The 12538-nt window shown below is 38.8% G+C and overlaps 1 protein-coding gene across 4 annotated transcripts; it reads right to left on the bottom strand.

Annotated features, from left to right (window-relative positions):
- Positions 1 to 5868: 5868 nt before the first annotated feature.
- Positions 5869 to 9142, bottom strand: LOC129921537 (uncharacterized). 4 transcript variants are annotated; one of them, XR_008773536.1, is made up of 5 exons: positions 8751 to 9142; positions 8343 to 8688; positions 7391 to 7817; positions 6627 to 7340; positions 5869 to 6572 (listed from the first exon to the last, which is right to left on the bottom strand). XR_008773536.1 is itself a non-coding variant. In XM_056003413.1 (4 exons), exons 1-3 carry the CDS (start codon positions 7881 to 7883, stop codon positions 7315 to 7317), a joined length of 459 nt encoding a protein of 152 aa, XP_055859388.1. In that variant the 5' UTR covers positions 7884 to 7961; the 3' UTR covers positions 5870 to 6572; positions 6627 to 7314. The 4 variants fall into 4 exon arrangements, 2 of the variants coding, with proteins under 2 accessions (XP_055859388.1, XP_055859387.1); XM_056003413.1 differs by lacking the exons at positions 8343 to 8688; positions 8751 to 9142 and adding an exon at positions 7872 to 7961 and having other exon boundaries at positions 5870 to 6572; positions 6627 to 7334; XR_008773537.1 differs by lacking the exons at positions 8343 to 8688; positions 8751 to 9142 and adding an exon at positions 7973 to 8308 and having other exon boundaries at positions 5871 to 6572.
- Between the last annotated feature and the right edge of the window lie 3396 nt (positions 9143 to 12538).

Genomic DNA, 12538 nt, shown 5'->3' with positions numbered 1-12538 from the left:
TTGAAACCCTGTTGCTGTCGCTCGTGCGTCATATCTTGTTTTCATCCTGTCACTAGACGCTTTTATATTTGTCCTTGTCCGTTGGTGAATGTCAGCCAGTGTTCCTTTCAGGTTATCTACGTACTCATCCATTTCATGTGGCTCGTTTGGAACACTTCCAAATTTTATCTCACTTGGCAGACGTATTGTTGAGCCAAATAGGACTTCCGATGGTGTATGTCCAGTAGAACTATGTGTTGCACTTCTATAAGCCATCAAGAATAATGGAATATGTCGGTCCCAGTCTCGTTGATTATCATTGACTACTTTTGACAGGTGTTCCTTAAGTGTCCTGTTAAATCGCTCAACCATCCCATCAGATTGTGGATGAAGCGGTGTTGTTCGCGTCTTCTTGATGCCAAGGAGTGAGCAAACCTCTTGAAAAATCTTAGATTCGAAGTTCCTTCCTTGGTCGGAATGAAGTTCCATGGGTACTCCGAACCTGCTCACCCAATGAAAGACAATCTTATCCACAACTGTTTTGGTTTCCTGGTTTGGAATGGCAAATGCCTCAGGCCATTTGCTGAAGTAGTCCATCACTACAAGGATGTATCGATTTCCGTTGTTGGTTTCGGGAAAAGGACCTGCTACGTCTATTGCAATTCTCTCAAAAGGTGCACCCACATTGTACTGTTGCATCTTGCTTTGGATTTTTCTAGCTGGTCCTTTGCTAGCGGCACAAGTATCACATTTTCGGCACCACTTTTCAACGTCTTCTCTCATACGTAACCAGTAGAATTGCTGTCGTAGCTTTTCCAGCGTCTTGTTGATGCCTAAATGGCCTCCAGAAGTTCCACCGTGCATCTCTCGGAGAACATCATTTACCTTTGACTGAGGTACGACTAGCTGTATTACATAGGATTTACCATCTGCGGATTCCCACTTACGCCTGAGTAGCCCTTCTTGCACATGAAGTGAGTCCCATTGTGCCCAATATGCTTTTAGAGTGGGGCTTCGGTCGGAGATGTCGGCCCATTCTGGTTTCTCTTGATGTTCCTTCCATGCAAGGATGGGTTCGATGTCCGAATCTTCCTGTTGGGCCATTCTGAGTTCTTCATTACTCCAGCCGCAAATGGGATCAGCTCTCGTTCTTCTAACAGCGACATCTTCCTTTTCTTCTAGTAGTGTGCAATGTTTGCAGTCTTGCTTGCACGGGCGTCGAGATAATGCGTCTGCATTTGAATGCAGTTTTCCTCTTCGATGTTGAATCTGACATTGATACGTCTGAAGTATCTCGATCCATCTTGCTACTTGACCCTCTGGATTTTTGAAGTTCAAAAGCCAATTTAGTGCACCATGATCTGTGCGAAGAAGGAACTTCTGTCCATAGATGTACTTATGGAAGTGCTTTGTTGCCAATACTAGAGCTAGAAGTTCCCTTCTGGTCACGCAATAGTTTCTTTCTTGTTTCGAGAGTACCTTGCTGAAATAGGCAACGACCTTTTCTTCTCCGTCATGAACTTGCGATAAAACAGCACCAACTCCAACATTACTTGCATCTGCGTCAATGATGAATTGTTTGCCTGGAGTTGGATAGGCCAGCACAGGAGCTTCACATAACCGCAGCTTCAGTTCCTGAAAGCTTTTCTCACACTCACCTGACCATTTAAAGGGTTTACCCTTCTCCGTAAGTTGGTGCAAGCTTTTGGCGATTCTCGCAAAATCCTTCACAAATCGTCGATAGTACGTTGCCAGACCGAGGAAACTCCGAAGTTGATGCTTGTCCTGAGGGGTTGGCCAGTTCTTCACAGTGTCAACCTTTTCAGGATCAGTCTTCACTCCTTGGGATGAGATGATATGCCCCAAATATTTAACCTCGGTCTTGAAAAGTGCACATTTCTTTGGATTCAACTTAAGATGTGCTTCTCGTAGCCTTTGGAATACAGCCTTTAGGTTTTCACATTGGTCATCAAATGTTTTCCCGTAAACGATGACATCATCCAAATAGACTAGGCAAGATTTCCAGGTTAATCCATTTAAAACGCACTCCATTAAGCGCTCAAAAGTAGCTGGGGCATTGCATAGCCCAAACGGCATGACATTAAACTGCCACAGACCATTTCCTGTGGAGAAAGCCGTCTTCTCCCGATCTTCTGGATGGATTTCTACCTGCCAGTAGCCACTCTTCAAATCCAAAGTCGAAAACCATTGTGCTCCTTCCATTGCATCTAGAGTATCGCTGATTCTTGGCAGTGGGTAGCTGTCTTTCTTCGTCACATCATTCAGCCTGCGGTAGTCGACACAAAATCGAGTGCTTCCATCCTTCTTTTTGACGAGAACTACCGGTGATGCCCAAGGGCTTTTGGAATTTTCGATTAGCCCGTCTTTCTTCATTGTTGTTATCATTTCTTCAACTTCACCTTGTTTGGCCAACGGGAGACGTCTTGCTGGTTGACGAATCGGCCTAGCATCTCCTGTATCGATCCGATGCTGCACCAGTTGTGTCCGGCCGTATTGCCCGCTGGGTGAAGAGAAAATATCAGCATATTCGTGAAGAAGACTTCCCGCAACATTAAGCTGATGTTGACTCAAGTTGTCTGATTTGAGAATTTGTTTCTTTAGTTTCTCCGAGTTCATAGTCATCTGTGTATCCACCTCGTTGATCTTAGTAATTGGGGCCACAGATTCACATTGCCCAACAACTTCTCCTTTCTTAAGCTTGATTGGGTACGGTTTGATGTTAAGTATCCGTACAGGTACCATGTTGTTCTTTGGTGCCACAAGAGTCTTCCCGATGATGATGTTTTGGGAACTTTGTTCAACTTCTGGCTCAACCATGAGGTATCGATGGCTTCCAATATTCCCCTTTAGTTTCGTCCACACAAAAACTTCTGAAGAAGGAGGCAGGCACATGTCTTCTTTGATGACAGTTCTAATTGTTGTTGAATTTTCGTTGCCATAGACCATTGGGATCTCCACATTTCTGTATTTCAGGACTTGATTACCTATATCCAAAATGATTTCATGGTCCTTCATGAAGTCGATTCCAATGATGCACTCGTCACATATATCTGCCACCAAAAACACATGCGAAAACTCTAGTTCTGCCATACGGATCGTAAGACGAACTTCACCGTACACCCTTGCTGCTTCTCCTGTGGCTGTCTTCAGACGGTAGCTGTTGGTGTTATGTAGCCATGTCATCTTCACCAAGTCTCTTCGTACAATAGAGGCGGTGGCACCGGTGTCAATTGTAGCCACGTGTTGTTTGTTGTTTATGGTCGCCTCCACTGTCAGACTTTTGTTGTCTCGTTTACTCTGTGAGACTTGAATTGTGGTTCTGGGGCCATCGATACCAGAAACCAGCTTCTGCCCCTCGAAGTTGGTCCTTACTCGTTTCCCGAATGGGAAACAAGATGAGCATGAGTGTCAGTTGTATCGCTTACCTGTTGTTGGGCAATATTCCTGTTTCCACAGTGTTCGCAAGCAGTTCTTCTTGGTGGCAATCTGCACTGCCGCTGGAGATGTCCTGTCTTGTTACAGTTCCAGCATCGAGCAGCTCCGTCTCGCTGGTTTCTTTGGAACGCGAGTTTTTGACAAGAGCATTCCTCCACTGCAACTTCTCTTACCCGATGAACGCCTTGAGAAGCCTGTTCTGCTGCTTCCATAGTCAGTGCAAACGCTAATGCTTCAGGAAGGGAACGTTTTCCAGCTGTTCGAATTGCTCGCTGAAGATTTATATCAGATACAGCACGTACAAAGGATTCTGTCGCAAACTGATTGATAATGTCGTCTCCTGCTGTCGGATATGCCAGATGAGCCAACCTTTCAATATCTGCTTGAAGTTGTTGCAGAGTTTCTCCTCTTTTCTGGACTCTTGTATTGAGTTGGACGCGGAAGACTTCCTGCATATGGCCATCTCCAAAGCGTTTTTCAATGACCTGGACAAGAGCGTTAAAGTTACCATTCTTTTCTGGTGGTAACGTTTGTAACAACTCAGCAGCAGGACCTCTAAGAGCAAGAGTCAGCGCTATACATTTGTCTTCGTCATCCCAGCCATTTGTTGTGGCAGCTGCCTCAAACTGTTTCTTGTAGATCGACCAAGAACTTTGTCCATCAAAGGTTGGTGGATGCATTTCCTTCTTCTTTAAATACTCACCAGAACTTTCTCGCACCTTAATTTTTCGAACCCTGTCAAGTTCTTCGGTAAAACTTTGCATTTTCACTTCCATTCCTTTCAATTTGTCATCGAATTTTATTTCTACTTTTTCGAGTTTTTCTTCAACTTTCTCGAACTTTTCTTGAGATTGTTTTTCAACACCTTTGATGGAAGCATCAAGAGCAATGAACTTGTTCTCGATAGCATCAAGCTTACCTTCGATGAGGTTTTTCTGTTCATCTAGAAGGTTCTTTTGCTCTGTGCGTTGTTGTTCCATTTGTTCTCTCTGTTCTTTGCGTTGTGTCTCAATTTTTTCGAGAACACTACTCTGTTGTTTTTCTAATTGTTCTCTCTGTTCTTTGCGTTGTGTCTCAATTTTTTCGAGAACACTACTCTGTTGTTTTTCTAATTGTTCTCTCTGTTCCTTGCGTTGTGTCTCAATTTGTTCTTTCTGTTCTTCAAATTTTGCAAGGAGAACAGCCATCATGGATGACATATCGGAACTAGTACTTACTCGTTCTTCTATCAATTCAACTTCGAATTGAAATGTATCCAAATCTTCGTTTTTCTAGGTTAAATAATCCTGTAGACGAATAATGAGATCATTTTTCGATCCAGCAGTAGGAAGACTTCGCTTAGTCAATTCCGCCTTCAACTCAGTCAAACTTAACTGATTTAGTGTTTTACCCATTTTAACTTTTCAAAACGCGAGCGCTTTTACTTATTTCAAAATGTTTTACACTTTGTTTATTGTTAAAACACACGCGCACTTTTTATTTTATTCGCGAAATTATCTGATTCGCACAAATAAATAAGTTTTATTCCACTTTTCTGACACCAATGTAATGTTTTATTCCGGGTTCACAATAAAACTTATTTAATTTACACTTATATTTCCGTTCAAATAAGAACACACTTTATTTCAACTCAATTTACTTTTATTATTCGCTCAAACAAACACACTTTTAAATCACTTTATTTACTACTAACAATTCGCAACACTTTATTTCACTTTGTACTGTACTCTTTCACTTTCAAGATTAAACTGTCTCCGGTCGGTGTCTACGCTGCCTTTTATACCGGAATCTCGAGACTCGAGAACGTCCTCGAAGGCTCTCGTCCCTGTCTCTCGAAACTTCCTTTCCAGGAAGGGCACTTCATACTTCCAGTCTAGTGGGATATTTTGAGATGTGTTCAGTGTGGGATATTTTGAGATGTGTTCAGTGAGATATTTTTAGATGCGTTCAGTGGGATATTTTTAGATGTGTTCAGTGAGATATTTTTCTTAATTACTAAAGGTCCGTTCACATTTCTACCTTTGCAGTAGTAGGTAGTGTGTTCAGACTTTTATCTTAAAAGTAGTTCAGTAATTCGTCGTTACAGTATTATGTCTAACTAGCTCATTAAATTTATAGAAAATTGTCCACCATCTGTGCTGAAAAAGCTTTCCAATAATCAAAGTAATGCTTAAAAACCTGCGTCAAGCCACCGAAGTTGCTGTCAATCGCAAACAACATGAAAAGACTATATAGCAAAAAGCAGCAGCGGCAACATAATCGACAAGTGCGCATACAACAATTACAACAACTTCAGTATCAGCCCCAAACACCAAAAATAATAAACAGAGTCTAATGACGTCCGCAGTTGAAGTTCCTTATCCTAATTGGCAATTTTTAGTCATCACAGGTAAACTCTTAATTTATGATTTTTAGATCAGACTATTTTCAAAAGCTTAATTTTTCTTAGGTTGACACAATAAATCAACAGGCCAAAATCAGCCTCCAGTTGACCACAAGATACAAATAAGGCCAATTGTCAATGATTCAGGCCAAAAAATATGAAGCCCCGCAGTCATTCCACACAACAACGGCCAACTCACAATCATCACCCACGGCAACAGTAGCAACATCAGCAATAGCAAAGCATTAGCGTATGCACTTATGCAGCCAATGCAACCAGATAAGTAATACCCCAAGTTCCTCAAACACTGTGTGTCTCAGTTTTGTTTTCACCTATCTTAAATCCACCAAAAGATCACCAATCGCAGACTCTGTTGAAAATTTGTATTTGTATTAATTTAAAAGATTGTTCCTAAATTCTAGAAATTAGGGATTTATAATTTTTTAGAAAAATTATTTTATTAAAACGCATCTTGCAATAAAAATAACATATGAATTCAACCAAAATCATAAATTTGAAGTGTTTTTCTCAGATACGTGGGTTTGCGCCATCTACTTAAAAAAAAGGCAGGCGAACTGGAATTTAAGAGAAGACAAGCGTTCAAGCTCCATTTGTCTTACAAGTATATTAATATACACCACCTGGTGCAAAAATATCACAGTACCAATAGTTCCGATGCAATTTTGCATCAATTTCTGAGTCAAAGCTACTAAAAGTTGATCAATTTTTGTCTTAATAATCGGCCTGTTCCAATCTGAAAGTAAAATGAGTTAATAAGTTGTTCACATAAAATTAAGGTCAAAAGTACCTTGTCGTATTAACTTCGAAGCTAGTGTTTTAATCATTCAACAACGGTGAAATAAGAGGCTCTAAAAGTCTGCAAATAATTTGCACCGTAATCTTAACACAACGGCATAATTTTACTACCCAACGAATTACCCCGAAACTAAGAATAAGAAGTACTTCTTATTCTTAGCCCCGAAACAAGGTCTGCATAGAATCGGATACTTCTACTCTCTATCAAACATGTTCCATAATAGAGGTGCTGAAAGATGCTTAGCATCGAAAAGCGTGACAAGCAAACGGGCTATTTTATTCATGGATCCATTTGAGATGTTGTAACTAAATTAGGAAGAGCCATTTGCATAAGCAACATAAGCAGAGGCAACAATTCCTTATCATTTATTATTTTCTTTATTTGAACAAGTTGCTTGAGCCCATCAGCCAATATTGTTTCAGCCACTGTATCAAATTCAGTTCCTTATTGTAGGATTTGTGTGAGAACTTCTACAAAAGCCGCTCGAGTTTGCAATTCAGGATTATAACCCAAATCGATGGAGTGCATTAAACCAGAATCAAGAATGGCTTCCAGCTTGGATAGTGGCATTGCGGAGAGCCTACATTTTACACGCAGTCATTCGTGGTCGAAAGGAGTACTTGAGAGTTTTGTAGATCTTTTTCAGCTTCCGAAATATTAATGCAGTCATTTAACAAATTCATGAACACAGTGAAATATCTGAAACTAAAAACATTTAATTAAAATCGATGTTTTTTAAGAATTGATTTTTATACCTAAGAAATAGCGTCCTCTTCGCATCCATAAGATCACTTCTATCCGATTCCTCTGATTGCAAGGGAAGTTCACGTAGCAATGCTGCTTCCATTCAAACTTGATCAAAGCGAGTTTTTCTTGTGGCGGAATGGCATGATGTTGTTGCTTATTCCATGGTATTCCCCATTGAGGTTGATATCCACCGTGACCATAGACCGGGCGCGGTATACCAAATGGCGACGGATTGAAGTTTGGTGGATGCATTCCCTGGCAGAGAGGAGGCTGCTGATTCTGTGGAGGTGGTTTGAAAAGTTGCTGTGGAGGAATCATCTGAGGAGAGGGCTGGTGGTGCAGTTGCTGCGGTGGATGTTGCTGCTGTGGTGGTAGTTTCTGTTGATGTGTAGGATGCGGTTGTTGCAATGAAAAGAGCAAAGAGCACCTAATAAACTAGAGAAAAAGATTTAAAAAAATTGAAATAAAATTTTATAGGCAAACTCGTACATATAAAAACATGAATTAATAAAACTATTTTTGTGTTCAGAACAATAAAATTCTAATTATACAAATCAATAGAATCAAAAAGAAAACAAAAATTGAAGTACCTATATGTCAAATTTGACCTTTAATATGGGTGCGTTCAATCACCTATCGAATCTTAGAGGATATAATATATGGAGTGCTTGTGCTGTTAGTTCCGTGAAGCTTTTATAGAGGGCTCTAGTTTCTTTAAGTTTTTCGATGAGTTCATGCCTCCATTTTATTTTCTTTGATGGCTGTCATCAATAAGCGTGTTTATTTACAGCTGCGGAACCGGACTTGCACTGAAAAACGAAGGCAGCGACCCCTATACATGCATATGGCGTTACAATGTATTAGGTATAGGAACAAGCACTCCATGTATTAAATCCTCTAAGTATCGAATAGGGATACCCGTATCTGGAATTTTTTTGATCGAAAAGCTATCAGCTATACCTGCTATTGCTGAGCAGGTAGGTATATTTTGCTGTGAAGAATTTTAAGCAGGTAAAGATTCATAGGTTACACTGTAATATAATGACGATGAAGTGTTGTTTTCTGTGTTGGCACCATTAACTGGGAAAAGCTGTAAGCCACTACTGTTTCTACTGTTTATCGATGGATTTTTATCCAGACCAGACCACGTCGATGTTATTCATTACTTTTGATGATGATTCTTTCGGATGATTTTCGGATTCGTAGAATTATTCGATTTGAGCTTCTTCAGAGCTACCACTACCACAACAACCATTACTGATGCTGCTTCGGCCTGAATTGCGACCCAGCAATTCACTCCATATTCCTGCAATAGATTGGAATGATGGATATTTTATTAGGGAATTTTTATTTGTTTTTGTGGCTTACCTCATACTTGTTTATATGAAAATCTTTCTTTGGATCTTCATTTACAAAAAGCGGAGAAGAATTGCATTCACTTACTGTGAAGACTTGTTTTTACTGCAATCAGTACTACTTGCCGTTGTAATAGACGAACTACTTATGCCATCCGATGCCGGTGATCCAAAAACCCTTCCAAACTATAATTGGTTTGAAGACTCATGCGTTGACGTAGTCTCATCTCATCTTTTGAAGAGTTTCACGTTCTTGAGTCTCTCTGAATGTCTGGTTCACTAGGTTGGAGTCCATCTCGAGGAATGTCTTGATCTGCGCCAAGTTTAAACTTTAGATATAAACAAGAGCAATTATATCATCGAATGCAAAAATTAAATTGGGATTGTTAAATAGATTATTAATTCCTTGAGAGTTTATTAATTCTCAAATAAATGTGAATTGAATATTGTTTTTTTTTTTATCTGAAAAATCAGCTGGTTGTCAAAATAAGAAACTCACCACTTCCTGTGGTGAATTTGTTGTGAGGTTTCTTATGAGGTTTTTCGCAGAATACCAAATTGTGACAACCTCATAAGAAACCTCACAAAAAAAACCTCACAAAAAGTTGTGACTTGTGAGCCTCACAACTCCAGAATAGCCCTGTAAGATTCTATTTCAATTCGTTTCCTCGATCTGGTATAGTCATATACTTAATTACTTACTTAGTGTGACCAGCGCCGTAAGGCGGCTACAATCCGCTGTGGATTTGGGTCTCAACCAACAAGTTTCGCCAGCCAGCTCTATCGTTAGCTCGCTCCTTCCAGTTGCGCACGCCAAGTTGAATGAGGTCCCCTTCCACTTGGTTGCGCCACCTCAGACGAGGTCTTCTTCTACTGCGCCATCCCTCTGGGTTGGAGTCGAAAACTTTCCGGGCCGGAGCATTGTTGTCTATGCGCTCCACATGACCTAGCAATCTCAGGCGCTGCACCTTCACTCTCTTGGCTAGGTTAGCGTCCGTGTACAACCCGTAAAGCTCGTTGTTGTATATTCTTCTTCAATCACCATTAATACATACGGGATACGGGACCAAAAATCGCACGAAGAACTTTTCTCTCAAAGCAACCCAAGTAACAATTTTACTTGCATAGGGGGAAGTGGTCACCCTTCGTACACGGTCACCCTTCGTACAGTGAGCATAAAACAAAAACTAAACGGTATTCAAACACGTGCTTACTAGTGTGCATAGACATAGTAGGCGCCGAGCTACTAGATAAATTTTGAATCCTAAGTGCAACGGATTCGGTCGCCACAAGACTTTTTGTGTTTTTTAGTGCTCTGAGTAATTTTTTTATGTACATTTGATGTCATGTTGTGTTTAAGTTAAGTATGTTTTTGGCTAAACAGTAATGAAGAATTGTTGTTCAAAGTGTTAAATTTGTGTTTTAATTATAAATATTGCAAAATCTCAGTACATTTTTTCAAAAATCGATTTTTCTGCATTATGTACATCTTGGGGAGCATTCGTACAGTCAAATATGGGGCACATTCGTACGCATACGTATGCCCGCCAGTAAATTTTCTTCAGCAGATAACAATCAAAACACGGAGTTACAGTTTTATTGAAACGAAATTTAAACCTCTATAATAAGTATTTCGCATTCTATAGTGAATTAAGGTTGGTATTTTTATATATGTAAATAATAATTTGTTTCAGAATCATCGAATCGCGAAAAATTAAGTTTTTTATTTGTTTTTGTTTTTTTCTGAGTCAAGTTCAATTAATTGATAAATTAATAAGTAATTAAATGTTTTAAAACTCATATTTGGCATTTGACAAATCAAAAGTTAGTCAAATTAACGTTTTAAATATCCTGTACGAATGTACCCCATGTGCTGTACGAAGGTACCCCACGGGTGGGGAGGATTCGTACAAAAATCTAATCCCAGTAAAATGGCTATTACTATTTAAGCCTTTGATTTAGAAGTGTCAAATTTTTTTCTAAAGTGTAATAATATACATGTTACAAATAAAGTCCATTTTCTCGAAACTGGAGTGAGTAAATAAATAACTAAAAAAAAAAATAAGTAAAAACTGTACGAAGGGTGACCACTTCCCCCTAAGGTCCATTTTTTTCTTCTATTCGGCAAGCTATAGTTTGTATAAGTTTAGTTTAAGGCTTACTTACGCAAATCATCCATTTTGGAAACAAAGGAGGTCTCTTTAAGGCTATCTGGAAGTGTTTAGAAGAAGCCTTGTAAATATAAGTTAAAGAAGACCTTCATAAGATCTGTTTGAACTGTTTTAAAGAAGCCTTCTATTTTCAAGTGACAGAAGGCTTTCATAAGACCTGTTCCAAGAGGTTCTTGTAAGTATGCAATGTTCTCTCAAGTATGCAATGTTTTTCACCAATAAGTATGCAAAGCTTTTATCCTGCAGATATGCAATGTTTGTAACACTTTAGAAAAAAACATTGCATTTTTATGTGAGGTTTCAATTAGCTCCCTTTTTGCCACTCATTTATAATATTCCAGTATGGTCTACTGGTAAGGTGCTGGCTTGGTATGCAGAGGTACGTGGGATCGATTCCTGGCGGGGCCATTTTTGAAATTAAAAAAAATGTGTTCTTTTTCAATTAAAATAAAATTCTTCCCATTTCAGAACGACAGGAAAAGCATTGACATGGCCAAAAAAGAAGAAAAAACAAAATAGAAAAAAATTAAAAGAAAAAAAATCAATAAAATCTTTTTCTTTTAATTCATAATTTCAACATCTTATAACAACCTCCATAAGGCCTTATTATAACATCCAATGTAAGTTATAGTTTCCTTAGCGAAGCTATAGTTTCCCTAAAATGTTTCATTGTTTTGTAAAAAGGCCTGCATAAGGTCGTTTTACGCTGTTCTTCACAAGCTATTAGCTTGTGGATTGCCTGTGGAGAAAGGTCTTGGGGAAATTCGGTAATGTGCGCCAAAATTATTTGCATAAGACTTGTCCTTCTTCTTAAACAAGTCACGAAATAGCTTGCATTATCCCTTATGAAAGCTAAATTTTTACTTGGGAATCCAAGATATTTTCATCCGCCTTCGTTAAAACCAACTAGCACAACAGCTTCTATAAATTGAAATCTCGCAGGATCTACTTTCTATACAGCTTTTATTGAGCTTGCTTCTGAATTTAACTGCTTATAGAAGTTTTGACTTGTTTAAAAACTTCTAATAAGTTGTTTAAATACTGTTAAAGAAACTTAAACGAAAAAATTTGTTTTTCGGATAAGCCTGTTTAATGAATTTATAGAAACTTTACAGAAATTACCAAGTTTTGTATTTGATTTTTGGTTTTGATATTAAATAATCTAGCTCGGACACTTTTTGGTTTTGACATTGAATAATTTAGCTCGGACATTTTTTGCTATTTGAACTGATTGGGCATGGAAAAAGGAGAACGTTATACAAGTTTGACTCTCTATAAGGATCTTAAACGAAGTTTTACCGAAGCTCTACCGAAGCTTTGAGATTTGACAGATAGCTTCGGAAGAGCTTGTATAGCTCTTTAATACACGTCTTATCGAAATTAAAAAAAAAAAACTACAAAAACAAAAAAGAATTCTTTTGTAACTACCCAGCAAACGCAGAACTACAGAAAAAACCGGTGAAATATGTACGTAAAAGAAGTACTTCTTTTCCACTGAAAAAAGATAGGAGCTCAGGAAAAAACTCAGTTATATACTTTCTGTATATAAGAATACGTGAAGCAGCTATCTCTTTCTTGCATGCAAGATGAAATAAATTTCCCCTCCATTAATAGTACAGACAAATGTACT

This window comes from Episyrphus balteatus, chromosome 1, assembly GCF_945859705.1.
Source record: "Episyrphus balteatus chromosome 1, idEpiBalt1.1, whole genome shotgun sequence".
NCBI classification, from domain to species: Eukaryota; Metazoa; Arthropoda; class Insecta; order Diptera; family Syrphidae; genus Episyrphus; species Episyrphus balteatus.
The sequence above is the reverse complement of the archived record's forward strand: the minus strand, read 5'-3'. Positions and strand labels throughout refer to the sequence as shown.

What these genes read in the sequence shown, in the direction of transcription:
- LOC129921537 (XM_056003412.1), bottom strand. An exon ending in AAGAGGACGCTATTTCTTAG is followed by an intron (nt 7,341 to 7,390) that starts GTATAAAAATCA and finishes AAATGTTTTTAG; the next exon opens with TTTCAGATATTTCACTGTGT.